The sequence below is a fragment of the Somniosus microcephalus genome, chromosome 4 (genome assembly GCF_052327205.1).
Source record: "Somniosus microcephalus isolate GS21.2 chromosome 4, FLI_Smic_1.0, whole genome shotgun sequence".
Lineage (NCBI taxonomy): Eukaryota > Metazoa > Chordata > Chondrichthyes > Squaliformes > Somniosidae > Somniosus > Somniosus microcephalus.
In genome coordinates, this window is record NC_140990.1 from 245,781,847 (window position 1) to 245,803,829 (window position 21,983).

The following is a 21,983-nucleotide window of genomic DNA, read 5'->3' on the forward strand; positions in this document are numbered from 1 at the left end:
AAAGCAGCGGCGAGGCTCAGGTAGGCATCAGAGCGGCGGCGGTGTTAAAAGCAGCGGTGAGGCTCGGGTAAGCTTACCGAGCTCAGAGAGAGGGAGAGAAATAAAAAGTAATCGAAGTGTGACATCACCAGAAAGCAGGTAAGTGATTGGTTGGTGAGTATTTCTCTTTTTAAACTTTAACTCTGTGGTTTATAGTTTCTAAGCTCTCTGTGGTAAACCAGGGCCCTTAAATATTTCATTTAACTGTAGTGTAATTGGTGGGATTGATTTGATTTAATTTATTTTGAATTAATTAAAGGGTAAGTCATGACAGGAGAGCTCGGTCCCGTGGCATGCTCCTCCTGCGCTATGTGGGAACTTGGCTACTTCCTGTGTCCCTGACAACCATGTGTGCAGGAAGTGTATCCAGCTGCAGCTACTGGCAGACTGCATTGTGGCACTGGAGCTGCGATTGGATACATTCTGGACCATTCGCGATGCTGAGGACGTTGTGGATATCACGTTTAAGCAGTTGATCACACCGCAGGCCAAGGTTGCACAGGCAGAAAGGGAATGGGTGACCAACAGGCAGGTAGTGCAGGAGCCCCCTGTGCCCATCCCCCTGTCAAACAGATATACCACTTTGGATACTGATTGGGCGGGGGGGGGATGGCTTACATGGGGAAGGCAGCAGCAGCCAACTTCCTGGCACCAGGGGTGGATCTGCTGCACAAGACCGTAGGAAAAAGTGTGGGAGAGCTATAGTGATAGGGGATTCTATTGTAAGGGGAATAGATAGGCGTTTCTGCAGCCGCAAACGAGACTCCAGTATGGTGTGTTGCCTCCCTGGTGCAAGGGTCAAGGATGTCTCAGAGCGGCTGCAGAACATTTTGGAAGGGGAGGGTGAACAGCCAGTTATCGAGGTGCATATAGGTACCAACGATATAGGTAAAAACTGGGATCATGTCCTAAAAGCTGAATATAGGGAGTTAGGAGGTAAATTTAAAAATAGGACCTCAAAGGTAGTAATCTCAGGATTGCTACCGGTGCCACGTGCTAGACAGAGTAGAAATAGAAGGATATTTCAGATGAATACGTGGCTAGAGAAATGGTGCAAGGGGGAGGGATTCAAATCCCTGGGACATTGGAACCGGTTCTGGGGGAGGTGGGACCAGTACAAAATGGACAGTTTGCACCTATGCAGGGCCGGGACCGATGTCCTAGGGGGAAGTGTTTGCTAGTGCTCTGGGGCACGGTTTCAACTACAATGGCAGGGGGTTGGGAACCTGAGCGGGGAGACAGAGGAAAGGGAAACGAGGATAAAAGCAAAAGACAGGAAGGAGAAAAACAGAAGTGGCTGACAGAGAAATCAAAGGTTTAAATCAAACATGGCCACAGTAAATAATAATTCTAAAAGATCTAAGAGCGTTAAAAAAACAAGCCTGAAGGCTTTGTGTCTTAATGCGAGGAGCATTTGTAATAAGGTGGATGAATTGGCTGCGCAAATAGAGGTAAACGAATATGATATGATTGGGATTACGGAAACATGGCTCCAGGGTGGCCAAGACTGGGAACTCAACATCCAGGGGTATTCAATATTCAGGAAAGATAGGCAAAAAGGAAAAGGAGGTGGGGTAGCATTGCTGGTTAAAGAGGGGATTATTAACACAATAGTAAGGAAGGATATTAGCTCTGATGATGTGGAATCTGTATGGGTAGAACTGAGAAATACCAAGGGGCAGAAAACGTTAGTGGGAGTGGTATATAGACCTCCAAACAATAATGCGGAGGTCGGGGATGGCATTAAAAGGGAAATTAGAGAAGCGTGCAATAAGGGCACTGCAGTTATCATGGGTGACTTTAATCTACATATAGATTGGGCTAACCAAATTAGTAATAATACTGTGGAGGAGGAATTCCTGGAGTGTATACGGGATGGTTTCCTGGACCAATATGTCGAGGAACCAACTAGAGATCAGGCCATCTTAGACTGGGTATTATGTAATGAGAAAGGATTAATTAGCAATCTTGTTGTGCGAGGCCCCTTGGGTCGGAGCGATCATAATATGATCGAATTCTTCATTAAGATGGAGAGTGAAGTCGTTGACACAGAGACTAGGATCCTGAATTTAAATAAAGGAAACTATGATGGTATGAGGCGCGAGTTGGGTAGGATTGATTGGGGAATGTCACTCCAAGGGTTGACGGTGGATAGGCAATGACAAATATTCAATGATCGCATGGATGAACTACAGAATTTGTTCATCCCAGTTTGGCATAAAAATAAAACAAAAACGGTGACTCAACCGTGGCTAATGAGGGAAATTAGGGATAGCATAAGATCCAAGGAGAGGACATATAAATTGGCCAGAAAAAGCAGTAAACCTGAGGATTGTAAGCAGTTTAAGATTCAACAAAGGAGGACAAAGGGATTAATTAAGAGGGGGAAAATAGAGTATGAGAGTAAGCTTGCCAGGAACATAAAAACTGACTGTAAAAGCTTTTATACGTATGTGAAGAGAAAAAGATTGGTGAAGTCAAGCGTAGGTCCCTTACACTCAGAATCAGGGGAATTTATAATGGGGAAAAAAGAAATGGCAGACCAATTAAATACATACTTTGGTTCTATCTTCACAAAGGAGGACACAAATAACCTCCCAGAGATGTCGGGGAACATCGGGTCCAATGAACGGGAGGAACTGATAGAAATCAGTATTTGTAGGGAAATGGTGTTAGAGAAATTGACGGGATTGAAGGCCGATAAACCACCAGGGCCTGATAATCCACATCCTAGGGTACTTAAGAAAGTGGCCCGAGAAATAGTAGATGCATTGCTGGTCATCTTCCAAAATTCGATAGACTCTGGAACTGTACCCATGGATTGGCAGGTAGCTAATGTTACCCCACTGTTCAAAAAAGGTGGTAGAGAGATAACGGGGAATTACAGACCTGTAAGCCTGACATCGGTAGTGGGGAAAATGCTAGACTCAATTATAAAAGATGTAATAGCAGAGCACTTGGAAAACAGTGACCGGATCGGACAAAGTCAACATGGGTTTACAAAAGGTAAATCGTGCTTGACTAATCTACTGGAATTTTTTGAGGATGTAACTGGTAAAATAGATAAGGGAGAACCAGTGGATGTGGTGTATTTGGACTTTCAGAAGGCTTTCGATAAGGTCCCGCATAAGAGATTAGCGTGTAAAGTTAAGACACATGGGATTGGGGGCAAGGTATTGACTTGGATAGAGAACTGGTTGGCGGATAGAGAACTGGTTGGCAGACAGAAAGCAAAGAGTTGGAATAAACGGGTCTTTTTCCGAGTGGCAGGCAGTGACTAGTGGACGAGGGAACTAGATGTAATATCTCCAAGTTTGCAGACGACACAAAGCTGGGTGGGTGTGTGTGCTGTGAGGAGGATGCGGAGAAACTCCAGTATGATTTGGACAGGTTGGGTGATTGGGCAGAAGCATGGCAGATGCAGTATAATGTGGATAAATGCGAGGTTACCCACTTTGGTGTCAAAAACAAGCAGGCAGATTATTATCTGACTGGCAATAGATTGGGAGAAGGGGAAGTGCAACGAGACCTGGGTGTCCTTGTGCACCAGTCGCTGAAGGTAAGCATACAGGTGCAGCAGGCGGTTAAGAATATAAATACTGTGGCTACAAGAGCAGGCCAGAGGCTGGGAATTCTGCGGCGAGTGTCTCACCTCCTGACTCCCCAAAGCCTTTCCACCATCTACAAGGCACAAGTCAGGAGTGTGATGGAATACTCTCCACTTGCCTGGATGAGTGCAGCTCCAACAACACTCAAGAAGCTCGACACCATTCAGGATAAAGCAGCCCGCTTGATTGGCACTCCATCCACCACCTTCATCACTCCCTCCACCACTGGCGCACTGTGGCTGCAGTGTGTACCATCTACAAGATGCACTGCAGCAACTCGCCAAAGCTCCTTCAACAGCACCTTCCAAACCCACGACCCCTACCACTTAGAAGGACAAGGGCAGCAGACGCATGGGAACATCACCACCTACAAGTTCCCCTCCAAGCCACACACCATCCTGACTTGGACCTGTATCGCCGTTCCTTCACTGTCGCTGGGCCAAAATCCTGGAACTCCCTTCCTAATAGCATTGTGGGTGTACCTACACCATATGGACTGCAGCGGTTCAAGAAGGCGGCTCACCACCATCTTCTCAAGGGCAATTAGGGATGGGCACTAAATGCAGGCCTAGCCAGCGACGCCCACATCCCATTAATGAATTTTTAAAAAGAAGGCAAATGGTATGTTGGCCTTCGTAGCGAGAGGGTTTGAGTACAGGAACAAGGATGTCTTGCTGCAGTTGTACAGGGCCTTGGTGAGACCACACCTCGAGTATTGTGTGCAGTTTTGGTCGCCTTATCTGAGGAAGGATGTACTTGCCATGGAGGGAGTGCAGCGATGATTCACCAGTCTGATGCCTGGGATGGCAGGAATGACGTATGAGGAGAGATTGGGTCGATTGGACTTGTACTCGCTGGAGTTTAGAAGAATGAGAGGGGATCTCATTGAAACTTATAAAATTCTAACAGGACTAGACAGACTCGATGCAGGAAGGATGTTCTCGATGGTCGGGGAGTCCAGAACCAGAGGTCACAGCCTAAGGATAAGGGGTAAGCCATTTAGGACTGAGATGAGGAGGAATTTCTTCACCCAGAGAGTGATGAACCTGTGGAATTCTCTACCACAGAAGGCAGTAGAGGCCAATTCATTAAATATATTCAAGAAGGAGCTGGATATATTTCTTAAGGCTAAAGGGATATGGGGAGAAAGCAGGGACATGGTACTGAATTTGGATGATCAGCCATGATTGCATTGAATGGCGGAGCAGGCTCGAGGGGCTGAATGGCCTACTCCTGCTCCTATCTTCTATGTTTCTATGCTCCAGAACTAGCCGCACCTCTAGCCAAGCTGTTCCAGTACAGCTACAGCACTGGCATCTATCCGAAAATGTGGAAAACTGCCCAGGTATGTCCTGTCCACAGAAAGCAGGACAAATCCAATCTGGCCAATTACCGTCCCATCAGTCTACTCTCAATCATCAGCAAAGTGATGGAAGGTGTCATCGACAGTGCTATCAAGTGGCACTTGCTCACCAGTAACCTGCTCACTGATGCTCAGTTTGGGTTCTGCCAGAACCATTCAGCTGCCGACCTCATTACAGCCTTGGTCCAAACATGGACAAAGGAACTGAATTCCAGAGTTGAGGTGAGCGTGACGGCCCTCGACATCAAGGCAGCATTTGACCGGGTGTGACATGAAGGAGTCCTCGTAAAACTGAAGTCGATTGGAATCGGGGGAAAAAGCTCTCCACTGGCTGGAGTCATACCTAGCACAAAGGAAGATGCTTGTGGTGATTGAAGGTCAATCATCACAGCCCCAGGACATCGCTGCAGGAGTTCCTCAGGGCAGTGTCCTAGGCCCAACCATCTTCAGCTGCTTCATCAATGACCTTCCCTCCAACATAAGGTCAGAAGTGGGGATGTTCGCTGATGACTGCACAGTGTTTACTGCCATTCACAACTCCTCAGATAATGAAGCAGTCCATGCCCGCATGCAACAAGAGCGCAACGAAGTTCAGGCTTGGGCTGATAAGCGGCAGGTAACATTCGCGCCATAGAAGTGCCAGGCAATGACTGTCTCCAACAAGCAAGAGTCTAAACACCGCCCCTTGACATTCAACGGCATTACTATCGCCGAATCCCCCACCATCAACATCCTGGGGGTCACCATTGACCAGAAACTTAACTGAACCAGCCACATAAATACTGTGGCAACAAGAGCAGGTCAGAAGCTAGGTATTCTGCGGCGAGTGTTTCACCTCTTTACTCCCCAAAGCCTTTCTACCATCTACAAGGCACAAGTAAGGAATGTGATGGAATATTCTCCACTTGCCTGGATGAGTGCAGCTCCAACAACATTCAAGCTCGACACCATCCAGGACAAAGCAGCCCGCTTGATTGGCACCCCATCCACCACCTTAAACATTCACTCCCTCCACCACTGGCGTACCGTGGCTGCAGTGTGTACCATCTACAAGATGCACTGCAGCAACTCACCAAGACTTCTTCGGCAGCACCTCCCAAACCAACGACCTCTTCCGCCTAGAAGGACAAGGGCAGCAGACACATGGGAGGAACACCACCACCTCCAATTTCCCCTCCAAGTCACACACCATCCTGATTTAGAAGTATATTGCCGAGCCTTCATCGTCGCTGGGTCAAAATCCTGGAACTCCCTTCCTAAAAGCACTGTGGGAGTACCTTCACCAGGGGTGTTATCAAAAAAATTTGACACCGAGCTACATGAGATATTAGGGCAGATAACCAAAAGCTTTGTCAAAGAGGTAGGTTTTAAGGAGCGTCTTAAAGAAGGAAAGTGAGGTAGAAAGACGGAGAGGTTTCGGGAGGAAATTCCGATCTCAGCAGCTGAAGGCATGGTTGCCAATGGTGGAGCGATTAAAATCGGGGATGTGCAAGAGGCCAGAATTGGAGGAGGGCAGATATCTGCAGCGGTTCAAGAAGGCGGCTCACCGCCACCTTCTCGAGGGCAATTAGGGATGGGCAATAAATGCTGACCTTGCCAGCGACGCCCACATCCCATAAAAACGAATTTAAAAAAAATCAACAAAAAAAAATCTACAAAATGCACTGCAGCAACATGCCAGGACTTCTTTTGACAGCACCTCTCAAACCCACGACCTCTACCACCTAGATGGTCAAGAGCACCATCACCTCCAGGTTCCCCTACAAGTCACACACCATCCTACTTGGAAATATATCTCCGTTCCTTCATAGTCGCTGGGTTAAAATCCTGAAAAACTCTCCCTAACAGCACTGGGAGTACCTTCACCTCACGGACTGTAGCGGTTCAAGATAGCGGCTCAGCACTGCCTTCTCGGGCAATTGGGTATGAGCAATAAATGCTGGCCAACGACGCCCGTATTCCAGGAACGAATACTAAAAAAAAAACACACCTCATTTCCTAAAGTCTTGAGAATTTAGGCACAAATTGACAAGAGCTAAGGCTTAGGAATCCTCAAGTATATGTAAGGTACTGCTGGAGTCTTACTGGCTAAAATATCCCGATTTAATTCCAAGTTCCATTGAAGAACCAGTCTGGCAGGTCAATCATCACTACCACCCAGGAGTAATGGGGATATGCCTGGCTCAGGGATCTGGTTAATGAATCTGGCATGGAGGATCAACTTGTTCTGATCTCGCATTGTCATGCATGTAATTTTGATGTCAACTCAACATCAAAGAGGCTCCCACTTACTTTCCTCCCTCCCCTGACCCCCTTCACACTTTTTCTGCAGCCCTCCATCCCAAGAAGATAGTTACCAGTCAATCAATTGCCACTGCACGTTTGAGCCCTCACTGGGCAAACACCAAGTATCTCCACTTGTGTATCATAGTAAGCAACGACGACGAGACGGAGTACAGAGATAAGATAGTCCAGCTGATGAGATGGTGCAATGACATCAACCTTGCCCTGAACGTTGGCAAGACTAAGGAGCTCATTGTGGACTTCAGAAGCCACCGAGGGAACCACCGCCCCATCAGTATAGACGGGACACCAGTGGAAGTCGTCAGTTGCTTCCGATTCCTGGGACTGCAGATCTCTGATGAACTGACCTGGAACCATAATACTGAGGCCATGCTGAAGAAGGCACACCAGCGCTTCTACCCTCTACGGTGCCTGAGGAAATGCGGCATAAGCACACAGTAGCTTGTGAACTCTTACCGCGGCACCATAGAGAGCGTCCTGATGGGTGGTGTCAATGTGTGGTATGGTAACACCACTGCACAGGACAGGAAAGCCATCCAGAGGGTTGTGAGGACGGCAGAAAAGATCATCAGGTGTGCACTTCCGTCCATCGAGGAGATCTTCCAGACCAGGTGTCGGAACAAGGCCCGCTCCATCTTCCAGGACCCCAATCACCCTGGGCACGAACTGTTCTCCCTCCTGCGGTCCGGCCGTCGGTACCACAGCATCCGAACCAGGACCAGCAGGTTCAAGAACAGTTTCTACCCACAGGCAGTGCGCCTACTGAACTGCTAACCCACATATCACAGTCACATATTCCCCTCCACCCTGGAATTGTATATCCCATGAACCGTGAGCGCACAAGAACATTCTTGATCACTGGACTGTGCGCACATAGGACTCTTGTACCTCAACCTTAACTTATAACTTATTTGTACATTGCACACTGCATTTTAACTTATACTTATTTATACTATACTTATACTACCATATACTTATCATATTATATTACTATTACTTCCAGTGGTAATTGAGGCTTTTTGCACTATTCATCATATCCTGCAACTTGGACTGTCATTGCTATACTTATTTGCTTATTTGTTTATTGTTTCTATATTTATACTTGTTTTTACTTTTGCTTTTTATATTTATACTTATATTGTGGGAGTGAGTGGGGAGTAAGCATTCCATTGTACCAGTTACATATGGCAATAAAATAATCTTAAATCTTGAATCTTGAATGGTAGGTAGTACAACTTGACATACAATATGTGAGTGCTTTGGCACCATTCTCCTACCCACATCATATTCCATCAGACAGCAGTTCCACCATTTGGAGCTTCCGGTGGTGTGCTCTGTTTGTAAGACCTGCTTTTCCATACACTGCTAACAAAACAATAATGGAATTTGTAGGCTATTTTGGTTTAAATCACCTGGGTTTTGGTGTTTCTACTGCACGTTAAACTTTGACAGTAAGTGTGTTTGTCTTGTAAAGTTTTCTTTCTGTTTTTTTCACTAGCGTTTAGATGTGCATACTGTTTCTTTCTTAATCCGGCACGGAAAACAAGGCCTCAGGCTCCAAGACTTCCAGAATTCAACTTTGAAAAAAGAACACATTCTGACTCTCAAAGCCCAGTTAGCTCTCAGTCTGCAATACATGATGGTCAACCTGCTAATGGTCAACCTGCTAATGGTATGTACTTGTAATGTGCTTTAATTTGGTCACAACATAGAAAAATGGGTTGCACTGAATGATGGACATGTTACTCAAGGATATTCAAAAGCTATGTTATCAATATATTTCTGATTTATGTTATCGCTTCCCATTTATACAGGTGTTATTTTTTCCCCAGTCAGTTACAAAATGGCATTGAGACTTGCTGCAAATTTGTACCTTTAGATATATATCTTGGAGTGAAGTTCACAGTTTTATTTGAGTCAATGTTTGGAAAAATATTTGATCTTGGTTTTTCTCTTATTCTGGAGCAGAAAATAAGGTTTTAGGAAACCGACCACTAGTTATTGAAGAATGTAATGGGCTGGATCTTGCTGTTCGAATTTTTTCTGCATCCTTGAGCTTGAATTTTTTTGTGGCGTAACTTAATGGAAGTGCGGGCTGATAACAGCACAGCGAGGGTAGTGGGACCTTACTGAATGGTGGGACTAACGGTGCATCTGCTTAACCAATGCAATTTAAGGATTGAGAAAGAAACTGGAATGACTGAGAAGGAGGGTGAATTAGTCAAATCAGGTACAGAGAGAAATAGAGAGGGAAATAAATATTGGATTAAGAGAGAGAGAAAAAAGAGTCAAAGGAAAAGTAAGAAACAAATGTAAAAATTTGACTTTTTAAAAATCGCTCAACCATTTACTACATGCAGGAATGAGATTGAATAGTTTAAATTGTTCCCTTTCTGGGCCAAAGAAGTTGATTGCAATTGCATTAACAATTATCACGTCATTAAAAAGGTACTTAAGTTCCGGCTCTAGCTTTCTGTTTAATGGTCAATTAATTTGCAAATCCAGCAAGTTTATCATAACGGTGCGGTTGAAGACGAGAGCATTAGAGAAGGTGAAACAAAGTGACACAGGCATGGATCAAGCTTTTGGTGGCAGTGAGGGTGAAATGAGGGAAAGAGTGGTGATCTTTCAAGGGTAGAAATAAGCACTTTATATTAAAATAAAGACTTGTATCTACATAGAGGCTTTCATGACCTCAGGACATTCCAAAGTGCCTTACAGCCAATGATGTTCTTTCGAAGTGTAGTCACTGTTGTAATGTAGGAAACGCGGCAGCTAATTTTGCACACAGTAAGCTCCTACAAACAGCACTAAAATAAATGACTAGGTTATCTGTTTTAGGTTCTGATGAAGGGTCACTGACCTGAAACATTGACTCTGTTTCTCTCTCCACGGATGCTGCCTGGCCTGCTGAGTGCTTCCAGCGTTTTCTGTTTTTGTTTTGGATTCCAGCATCCGCAGTATTTTGCTATTGTGCATCTGTTTTAGGTGTTGGTTAAGGGATAAATATTGGCCAGCACACCAGGAGAACGCCCCTGCTCTTCGAATAGTAGGATCTCTTGCATCCACCTGAGGGCAGATGTGGCCTCGGTTTAACATCTCATCTGAAAGATTGCACTTCTGACAGTGCAGCACTTCCTCAGTACTGCACAGAAGTGCCAGTCTAGAATATGTGCTGAAGTCTCAAGAGTGGAGCATGAGCCTGCAACCTTCTGACTCCGAGGCATGAGTGCTACCACTGAGCCATAGCTGACACCTTAGTAATACAGGTGTGGTTGTGTACCATCTGATTCAGGCTGAGCGAGCAGCTATAGGAACATAGCTATGGAGGTGGATGGAATTGGGGGTTAGGGTGTGGAGTGTTTGTCTGGAGCCAGATAGAATGGCATTAGTCTTGCTGATGTTGAGTTTGAAATAGTTCCTGCTCAGCCACGACTTGATCGCACAGTTATTCAAATTGTGGCATCGGTTGTATATCTTCGAGAGCGGGATATTTGTAGTACAAATTTTTATCTGTGCTATTCACTAGAAGCATTAAATCGGTCTTTAGGTTTTTTTTCCATTGTGTGATTGTGTTTACACTAAAAGGATCAAATTTCTCTGAAGCATACATCAATGGCTCATTCTTCATGATGCACTTTCCAAATGCTAAGTCCTGGGCACTTTACCATTCAGAAACTTTAAAGTGGGCAGGTTTGTAGTATAAAACAACATGGTGAGATTTAGCTTTTAAAAGGCTTAAAGGGATTTTTTTGTGTGGAATTATAAGTTTTTTCAAGTAAGATCACACATAGGGGATATAGATACAGAGTAATGGGACATGATTTGCATCCGAGGAGTGTAAATGAGGTGTAAATTTTAATTGGCAATGTGTAGATTGTGATATCATTGTGACACCAATCTGAGGATTTTTTTTATTGGTGTTAATTTCTCAAATGTTATGTCATCCTTATCAATACAGTTAAGTCTTGCATCTAGCACACATCGCTGTCGAGCCTTTCAAAGACATTGCAACTGAAAGTGTGGCCTTGGGTATAACACCTCAAAAGTTCACATCCCTAGGGTAAAAATTAGTGGTTGGTTAAAATAAATCTTTATCTGCTAAGTTATGAATCAAATATCCAATTGACTAAACTTGAGTGAATCAAAAAATAGTAAATCGTGCCAAGCAGGAATGAATAGCGAGCAGAAAATGCAACCAGCAAGTTCCTCAATTTTTTTTGAAAACTACCATTTGTTTACTAGCAAGTAACCACAAAACTGACCAATCAGATTGCTTAAATAAATCTTTTTTATCCATCATCTTTCTCCCCTTTGGTGAGTCTCTATAGCTAGAAATGTCATTTTTATATGTTATTTATATTACACAGTTCTGAAAAGGCTAACTGTACCCATATATAATTGGTTATTTAATGTTAGAAATGCCTACAATAATTTCCTCCTAAATATGTCTGTTCTTCTGTCTGGAGCCTTCGCCTGAGGTGGAAATTTCACCTGGGTCCAAGTGTTGGGAATTTCCAGCTGCTTGTGACAAATTTGCTGTGCTTTGCATGAGAGGGCAAGAGGATTGTGGAAGTCTAATTGTCACTCTGCTGCTGTGAAACCACAATGCCCAGACTGCACCACAGCAACCCGCGTCACATGATAATCAGGTAGAAAACGACAGTAGATTTTTAGCTCCGGAGAAGAAATTACGAGCGAGAGGGAGCTTCATTATGGGATTTGCAGTTTTGACACTTCTTCTGGAGAACTAAATAGCCAGTGTGCACTATGAAAAAACAGGCAGAAATAACTGAAGTATGAGTGGTGAGAGGAGAAGGGGAAATAAAGATTTCATTTTTTCAGGGTTTTTTATACTTAAAACTAGTAATTAAACTTCTGAACTAATGGTGTTGGTTAGAACATAGCGATTTTTAAAATTTCTGCTGTGGGGCACTGATGTTAGCACAGAGGCAAAAGGAATACGTTTGTCAGGCACTTTGATGCTCACCTGAGCCATCGTGGCTGCAGTCAGTCAGCCAAGCCACGACCATGGTGAATAACCATCTAGAGACTTGATGGTAGATCTATTTGGGCAGCGCTACACCAACGATAGCTTCAGCAAGAACTGTAAGTACACTGGAAAGTAGGTGGGGGTGGCGGGGGATGAGAGAAGTATCTATTGTAATCGTGTAAGTAACAGAGAAAGGAATTTTAGAATTAAATAATTGGGATTAAGAGGAAAGAATAAAGCTACTTGCATCTTATGCATGCTTTATAACGTGATGGGTAAACAGTAATACAGATATATTCACCTACATCCTGAGGGTGATTTTTTTTTAAAAAGGCTTACACCTTTCAGTATCGGTAAGGTGTGTAATATTTTTACATCAGTCATGTAATGGGTATATTTGCTATATTACAGTGGGTGTGCAGCGGTCATATTTAAGCTGCAGCAAAACTGATAGAAGCTGCAACCATTTTGAAAGTTTTAAGGTTGCCAATTCATACAGCTTATTTAGACTGGTTATATGTTTTGTATTCTAGAACCAAGTGAGGAAGCTAAAGATCAAAATGTTGCATCTCTTCACGATAGCAACCAAGTTGAGACTGGCAAAGAAGAAGAATCTACTACAATGGAGGTTGAGCTAAGGGATGATAAAGAAATGGAACATGAGGAGCTCCCAAAAGAAAATGAGAAGGATATTGAATTGAGTAAGGATGAAGAGCCTCCTGTGGGTACAGAATAGCAAAATTGCCTACAACTCAGCAAGTAGCTAGAGCTTTAATATATTACCCACAACAACGTTCCAATTGGTTCTGCCAGATTACCAATACTGATTAGGTTAAAATTTTAAAGATTTAACTATTATCAGTAGTATTAATATAATATAAGTCTTTTTGTTTCTGAAGAAAAAAGTAATCTAGATTTGCTGTATGTATTTCGATTTATTTTTTTGTTTGTGATAAATCTGCAAATTACCAGTGATATTGAATAGCAAAGGCTGCTTTATTGCTTGTCAGGTCACAGAATGCCCTTCAGTTTTCAGATATTAATATGTACTGAATCCTACAAAATTGGAGGGTTAGAATCCAATTGCTAAATATTTAAAATGGGTTGACCCTTTAACCCTCTTTCACTTTAGGACTTGTAATGAGATGAACTTGGATAGAGATCAATCTTTTTTTTATATTTTAAAGACTGTTTAATTTATAATGCTTTAAAGTCTTGAAGGTTTGAAGCCGAATTAGGAAAAATAATTTAATTGAAAATAAGCTACCTTGGCTATGATGTGTTATAAGACTTGATGTTTACAGTCAGCAATGCAAAACTAGCTTTTATATTTTTAAACCTGGAACTTTTGGATAGTAGGATTACTCAGTCCTTTGTATATTTAATATTTAAAAACTGTTCACTTGGATAATGTGTTTTCTTGTCTGTAGATGATGAATTCACATGCTCTTGTAGAGGAGGTACAATGCAGATTTTTCTACTAAGTTTACATGAAAAGCTATTGTATTACAGGGACTAATTTAATGGTCCAGGGATACCCCTGGTACTATATGGTGTGGCTGCATTTTTTGTTTATAAACTTCCAATGCAGAACTGTGAATGTGGGTGCTTATGTGGTTTAGAAGTTTTGAAAGTTAAATAAATTGTAATTACCATGTTTGCATCAACTAAGCGCTTTATATAAAATATTGAAATTTTACTTTGCCCCATACAAAAATCAAAATGTTTCAGAAAAAATAAAATGCTATCTCTTTCATGTACCCTTTCAATTAGTGCTCAAATACAAAGATGATTTAATCCTCTAACGACTAAAGCATAATTTTTATGTGCATTATTCCTCCTTGGTAAAAATGAGTTTTATTCCCCAAATCTGACACTGAAGTTTACCACTCGAGTAAATTTGTATGAATGGCCACTGATCATGTATATTTAGTTTCTTTAAGGCCCATTTATGAGCTGATAAAGCAATATTTCTAGAATAAATTTTAAAAGTAAGCGCTTCATTAAAGCTAGGCTTAATTTCAGTGATTGAGTGTTGCGTTCTGTACTAGGAGACTGATTCTAATCCAATCTTGATTTGCATGTATTTGGGCTTTCATAAATGGCAAATTTTATTTTGTTCAGTGATGAGGTTCTGAGGAAAAGAATATCTTTTTTCATTGTTGTGCAACAATAATGACTGTCCATGGAATTGCCGTTGGGCCAAACCATGCTGCTGTCTCAACCCAAGCAGTTGACAATTTTCAGGACCGACAAAAATACTTTTTGAGGAGCAAGGTGCAAGGCCAATATATTTATTACAGGATGTTTCAAACTTACTTCTAGTAAGGAGGCTGAGATGAAACCTAGTTCAATAGGCAGAATATAATCAAGGTGATCGTATATTCCATTTAAAAGCTGTGATATTGGGCAATAACAAGCTGGCACAAAGAAAATTGTATAATAAAATGTTTTCTGTGTACATGAGTGAAATCTTGCTGTGGTATCTTTTCATATTTTAAAGAAGAACTTTGATTACTGCAAATGCTTCCTCTGGTCTATTGTGCATGCACTGATAATGTATCTAAAACAAACCTGGGAAAATTAGCTCAATATATTCAGAATGATTTGGGATTTCACGTGTGGAATTGCATTTCCCCGAGATCTGGAATTTATTGTCTTATTTTATTAGTATTTTTATTTTGGTCCTCCACTATCTCTTCACCTAGGCAAGTACTTAAAGATCTCCTGGTAAATAAGCTCTCCCTTTTTTCCATGCATGGAAATAATGATTTGCTCAAGAACCCAAATTACTTTGGAGAATTCATAATTAAGCATATTGCTTTTTTATTTTGATTCTTAACTTACAGTATTTCCCAAAATAGATGTTTTTAAAGGGACCATTCTTGTATACTGCCCTTGTATATGAAGTTTAAATTATAGCTGTGAATTAATATTAGTATAGTGGTTATGTTTTCAAATCCCTCCATGGCCTCGCCCCCTCCCTATCTCTAACTTCCTCCAGTCCTAACGGGAACGGTAGCATAGTGGTTATGTTACTGGACGAGTAATCCAGAGGTCTGGACTAATGATCCAGAGATATGAGTGGAATTTAAATTCAGTTAATTAAATAAATCTGGAAAAAAAGCTAGTATCAGTAATGGTGACCATGAAACTATCGGATTTTCGTAAAAACCCATCTGGTTCACCAATGTCCTTTTAGGGAAGGAAATCTGCTGTCCTGGCCTATATGTGACTCCAGACTCAGCAATGTGGTTGACTCTTAACTGCCCTCTGAAACGGCCTAGCAAGCCACTCAGTTGTAACAAACCACTACGAAAAACAATAATAATAAAACCGGACGGACCACCCGGCACTGACCTCGGCATCAGCTTCGGACACGACAACGGTACACTCAGCCCAGTTGAATCTGCAAAGTCCTCCTCCCTAACATCTGGCAACTAGTGCCAAAAGTGGGAGAGCTGTCCCACGGACTAGACAAGCAACAGCCTTACATAGTCATACTCACATAATAATACATTTCAGCCAATGTCCCAGACTCCTCCATCACCATCCCTGGGTATGTCCTGTCCCACTGGCAGGACAGACCCACCAGAAAGTGGCAGCACAGTGGTATACAGTCAGGAGGGGTGGCCCTGGGGGTCCTCAACATTGACTCCGGACCGCATGAAGTCTCATGGTTTCAGGTCAAGCATGGGCAAGGAAACCTTCTGCTGATTACTACCTATCACCCTCCCTCAGCTGATGAACCAGTACTCCTCCATGTTGAACACCACTTGGAAGAAGCACAAAGGGTAACAAGGACACAGAACGTACTCTGGGTGGTGTCTATCACCAAGAGTGAATCGGTAGCACCACTACTGACCGAGCTGGCTGAGTCCTGTTGCAGATGTATCTGTCCATGACCGCATTGGTAGCAGTGACCAATGCACAGTCCTGGTGGAGATGAAGTGCTGTCTTCACACTGAAGACACCCTCCATTGTGTTGTGTGGCACTACCTCCGTGCTAAATGGAATAGATTCAGAACAGCTCTAGCTGCTCAAAACTGGATATCCATGAGGCGCTGTGGGCCATCAGCAGCAGCATAATTGTATTCCACCACAATCTGTAACCTCATGGCCCAGGATAACCCTCACTCTACCATTACCATCAAGCCAGAGGACCGGGCATACCTAAAAATGCGGTGCCAACCTGGGGAAGCTGTAACACAGGACTACATGCATGCTAAACAGTGGAAGCAGCATGCTATAGACAGAGCTAAGCGATCCCACAATCAACGGATCAGATCAATGCTCTGCAGTCCCACCACATCCAGTCATGAATGGTGGTGGACAATTAATGAACTAACGGGAGGAGGCTCCATGAATATCCCTCCCCATCTTAATGATGGCAGAGCCGAGCACGCGAGTGCAAAAGACAAGGCTGAAGCGTTTGTAACCATCTTCAGCCAGAAGGGCCGAGCGGATGATCCATCTCAGCCTTCTCCTGAGGTCTCCACCATTACAGAAGCCAGTCTTCAGCCAATTCGATTCACTCCATGGGATATCAAGAAACTGCTGAGCCCACGGGATACGGCAAAGGCTAGACCCCGACAACATGCCGGCTGTCATGCTGAAGACTTGTGCTGCAGAATTAGCCATGCCTCTGGCCAAGCTGTTCCAGTACAACTACAACACTGGCATCTATCCGACAATGTGGAAAACTGCCCAGGTATGTCCTGTCCACAAATAGCAGGATAAATCCAATCCGGCCAATTACCGCCCCATCAGTCTACTCTCAATCAGCAAAGTGATGGAAGGCATCATCGACAGTGCTATCAAGCAGCACTTGCCAATAACCTGCTCACCGATGCTCAGTTTTGGTTCTGCCAGGACCGCTTGGCTCCAGACCTCATTGCAGCCTTAATCAAAACATGGACAAAAGAGCTGAATTCCAGAGGTGAGGTGACTGCCCCTGACATCAAGGCAGCATTTGACAGAGTGTGACATTAAGAAGCCCTAGTAAAATTGAAGTCAATGGGAATCAGGGGGAAAAACTCACCACTGGCTGGAGTCATACCTAGCACAAAGGAAGATGGTGGTGGTTGTTGGTCAATCATCTTCGCCCCAGGACATTGCTGCAGGAGTTCCTCAGGACAATGTCCTCGGCCCAACCATCTTCACCTGCATCATCAATGACCTTCCCTCCATCATATAGTCAGAAGTGGGGATGTTCGCTGATGATTGCTCAGTGTCCCAGTCCATTCGCAACTCCTCAGATTATGAAGCAGTCCATGCCCACATGCAGCAAGACCTGGATGACATTCAGGCTTGGGCTGATAAGTGGCAAATAACATTCGCGTCAGCAAGTGCCAGGCAATGACTATCTCCAACAAGCGAGAGTCTAACCAACCACCCCTCGGCATTCAACATCATTACCCTTGCCAAATCTCCCACCAGCAACATCCTGGGGGGTCACCATTGACCAGAAACTTAACTGAACCAGCCATATAAATACTGTGACCACAAAAGCAGAGGCTGGGTATTCTGTGGCGAGTGTCTCGCCTCCTGCCTCCTGCCTCCCCAAAGCCTTGCCACCATCTACAAGGCACAAGTCAGGAGTGCGATGGAAATCTCTCCACTTGCCTGGATGAGTGCAGCTCCAACAGCACTCAAGAAGCTTGACACCATCCAGGACAAAGCAGCCCGATTGACACCCATCCACTCCCTCCACCACAGGCGTACCATGGCTGCAGTGTGTACCATCTACAAGATGTAATGCAGTAACTCGCCAAGGCTTCTTCAACAGCACCACCGAAACCCGCAATCACTACTACCTAGAAGGCGAATGGGAGCACCATCACCTGCAAGTTCCCCTCCAAGTTACACACGATCCTGACTTGGAAGTATATTGCCATTCCTTCATTGTTGCTGGGTCAAAATCCTGGACCTCCCTCCCTAACAGCACTGTGGGAGCACCTTCATCACACGGACTGCAGCGGTTCAAGGCGGCGGCTCACCACCACCTTCTCGAGGGCAATTTGGGATGGACAATAAATGCTGGCCTTGCCAGCGACGGCCACATCCCAGGAACGAATAAAAAAAAGAATGCTTGAAAGAGGATTAGCTAAAATCAGCCTCTAAATGTACATTCCCAACCCCCTCTATCTGTTCCTCCAAGTTTCTTTATGTAGGCAGTACCAGAAAACCTGATACTAAGCAAATTGGTGTCAGTTTATTTTACCTTGCCTTTTGTAATTCCCTAATTTTTGTTCTCTTAATTTTTTGGTGAATTCTTGTGCTCAACAAGCTGAGGAATTTGAATGCTGAGTAATGGAACATTTTTCCTCCTTTGCCTGTCCCACTTCTCCACTCACTTCTCAATCCTCCAAAATTTTGGTCGAACCATTGTCTGCATTAGGGACTTCCCTAATCAAGTATAGCACAGGCTTGATGTAAAGTTCCTGTACCCTGACCTGTCAATGAAGCAGCACCCCAATTGCACCAATGTGATTTTTTTTTTTACTTACTACACCAGCCATCCTTGGCTCTCTGAGCAAACCTGTCAATTTGTGCAGAATTATGGCAGTTTGAGCAATGGACCTCCATCCATTATGATATGAATTTGGAGTAATTTATTGTAATCTTCTTCTTAGGCAGTCCCTTGGAACCGAGGATTACTTGCTTCCACATTAAAAATGAGTTCGCAGGTGACTGATGAGTCCAATGCGGGACCTACAGTCTCTGTCACAGGTGGGGCAGACGGTGGTTGAAGGGGTGGGTGGGTGGGGTGCTTGGGTTGACGTGCGCTCCTTGCGCTTGGCTTCCGCTTGCTCCCAGCGAAGAGACACGAGGTGTTCGGCGCCTTCCCGGATGCTTCTCCTCCACTTTGTGCGGTCTTGGGCCAGGGATTCCCAGGTGTCGGTGGGGTTGTTGCACTTTTTCAAGGAGGTTTTGAGGGTGTCCTTGAAGCGTTTCCTCTGCCCACCTGGGGCTCTCTTGCCGTGCCAGAGCTCCAAGTAGAGCGCTTGTTTTGGGAGCCTTGTATCAGGCATGTGGACAATGTGACCTGTCCCATCGGTGGTCACCCGAGCGTGGTCAAAGCTTCGATGCTGGGGATGTTGGCCTGAGCAAGAACACTGACGTTGGTGCGCCTATCCTGCCAATGGATTTGCAGGATCTTGCGGAGGCAGCATTATTGTGATACTTTTGCAGCTGCCACAGAGAAGAAACTCGGGCTGATTTCAAACTTGGATTCCAGGAGTGACGTGTGCAAAACCACATTGGCCTATTTCTCCTTCTGTTCTCTTGTTCCTCTTCCATCATTTTCTAATTCTTGGTTCCTTAAATTAAATATCACATGGCAATGCCTGACATCTTTGCTTGTGTAAATGACTTAACAAATCTTCCAATTTGAGTATTTTGCTGCCATGCAAACTGGAAATTATATTATTTTTGAACGTGATCCTTTGAGTACATTAATCATATCTCAGAAGTTACAGAATCACATATCTTGCTATCACAAGGCTGCTATATTCAAACAACATACCTGCTGATGTGGGCTGAGCAGCAGTTGGCAGCTCAACAAATCCACTCATTTTTGTCCATTACATTTTCAAATCAGCACAACTAAAACTAGTATCTGAGAGTCAATTAGTGAACAAATTTTCTCTAAGCTTAATGTAGCTAACTTTAATCCAAAAGAAAATCTTTGCGATTTAGTTTAATTCTCTAATATTGGCAGATCAAAACACTAAGGAGGGACAATTGGCTCGCCCACCCTTTGGGGCGATAACTTCGAAAAGTTAGCACCCCAGCGCCCGAAATTCGATGGTAGCACCCCAAGCAGGAGGCAGGTCGCTACTGGAAGCACACCCACTCCCTCTTGGGGTGCTCCCATCGAATATCGATGCGCTACGTGCAGCAGCGCCACGCGTGCCAGCATGTAGCACTGCTGTACTGCGCGCACCGGGGTCCTGCTGGACCTCCGGGGAGTGGGGTGCCAGCAAAAGAGCCCGGCACTCGAGGCACCCTGCAGCAGGAGGTCAGAGGGGGCAGGTGCTGGCAGGCGGCCCAAAAAAATTGGCCGCTAGGCACCTGCCCTTTAATTATCGCTGCAAAAACGCCCCCCCTGACCCTGTCGGACATGGCATCCGGCGGTAGGTCGGGGCGTGAGCCAAGTTTGCAGCTGGGGCACTGCGCACGGCGATGACATCATCACCAGAGGCGCAGCACTGCGGGGCTAGTTGCTTTGCGCCCCGTTAGCACCCCGTAACGGGAGGTGCAAAGCAACCAAATTTTTCCCCCTAACTGGGGAGTAACTATTTTAGAAGCACTTCCTGAGCTTGCAATGTGGTTCAACAAATTTATAGTTATTACCTGAGCCATACAGAAGTGGAAGGTCCAAAGTTTGGTTTCACTGAGCTAACTGAGACACCATAGAAACACTAGAATTGACCTATATGCTCCTGGGTTGGGAAGAGGAAAATGGCCAAGATTTCCATTTCTGTTCATTATTCAACAAAAACTGCTGGCAGAGTGCACATGTGGATGGTACATGAGGCCAGATTAGGCTGGCCTGTGATGTGCACCCTGACTCCTCCCATCACCCCCACCACCCATCTATTAATGTGTCAACTTACTTACGTGAACTTGATCAGTGACGGTAAGACAATGGGATCATTTTAAACCGCAAGAACAGGTGGGAAATAAAAAATTAAAGCTTTCCAACCCGCCCACTTCTGGTTTTAACGGAGGCGGGTCAGGTGATCAATCCGCTCTCAGGAGGCGGATCAATCACGGAAATCTTTTAAGGAGGCTCCATGCAACCAATTTTACATGATTTTTATTTTTAACTAATATCGGCCACGTTTCCCCCTGCTCAGGAATCCAGGCAGATAAAAGAAGGTGGAAAGGGTCTCCCCCCGATCTCCATTATGTGTCCCTTCACCCCCACCCCCCGACCACCAGGATTCCCCTCTGCACCCCAACCTCCTGGAACACCCACCCCCTCCCCCGCTCCGACTTCCAAGGTCTTCTACCCCTCCAACCTCCAGGGCATCTTTTTTTCTCCACCCACCCACTTCCACACTTCCCACCCCCTGACTTCCACACTCTTTCCCTCCATGATCACTTCCCCTCCATGAGCTCCTCTTCCCCTCCAGGAGCTCTTCTTCCCCCCCCCCCCAGGAGCTCTTCGTCCCCTCCAGGAGTTCTTCGTCCCCTCCGCGAGCTCCTCTTCCCTTCCGCGAGCTCTTCTTCCCCTCCGCGAGCTGCTCTTCCCCTCCGCGAGCTGCTCTTCCCCTCCGCGAGCTGCTCGTCCCCTCCGCGAGCTGCTCGTCCCCTCCGCGAGCTGCTCGTCCCCTCCGCGAGCTCCTCTTCTTCTCCACGAGCTCCACAATCTCTTCTTTCCCTGCCCGACCTCTACCATCACCCACCCCCCTCCCCGGACAGAAATTGACAGAAGAATAAACACAAAAAGCCAATCCTGCTTTCCAGTCATCTACTGGCTCATCCTGTATGTATAATAAAGCATAGTACCATGTTAGTACAGCTCCACCTCTTGCCATATCTTTTTAATTTATATCCAATTTTATATAGAGCGCTTTATTTTCTCCCCATCTATGCTTGTACGGCTGACCCCAATCTATTGGTAAATGGTCCTCTAAGTGAGTCAAGTCATAAATCAATGTTTTCA

At 44.7% G+C, this 21,983-nt stretch overlaps 1 protein-coding gene across 8 annotated transcripts in view; it reads left to right on the top strand.

Moving 5' to 3' along the window:
- lnpa (limb and neural patterns a) overlaps positions 1-14,773 on the top strand; it is a 118,378-nt gene extending 103,605 nt beyond the window's left edge. For all 8 annotated transcript variants that reach the window (XM_085986121.1, XM_085986122.1, XM_085986119.1 and 5 more), the window contains 2 exons: positions 8,813-8,986; positions 12,841-14,773. In XM_085986121.1, the coding sequence (XP_085842247.1) occupies positions 8,813-8,986; positions 12,841-13,043 (377 nt within the window). In that variant the 3' untranslated portion in view covers positions 13,044-14,773. The remainder of the gene's footprint in view (positions 1-8,812; positions 8,987-12,840) is intronic.
- Positions 14,774-21,983: the final 7,210 nt, after the last annotated feature.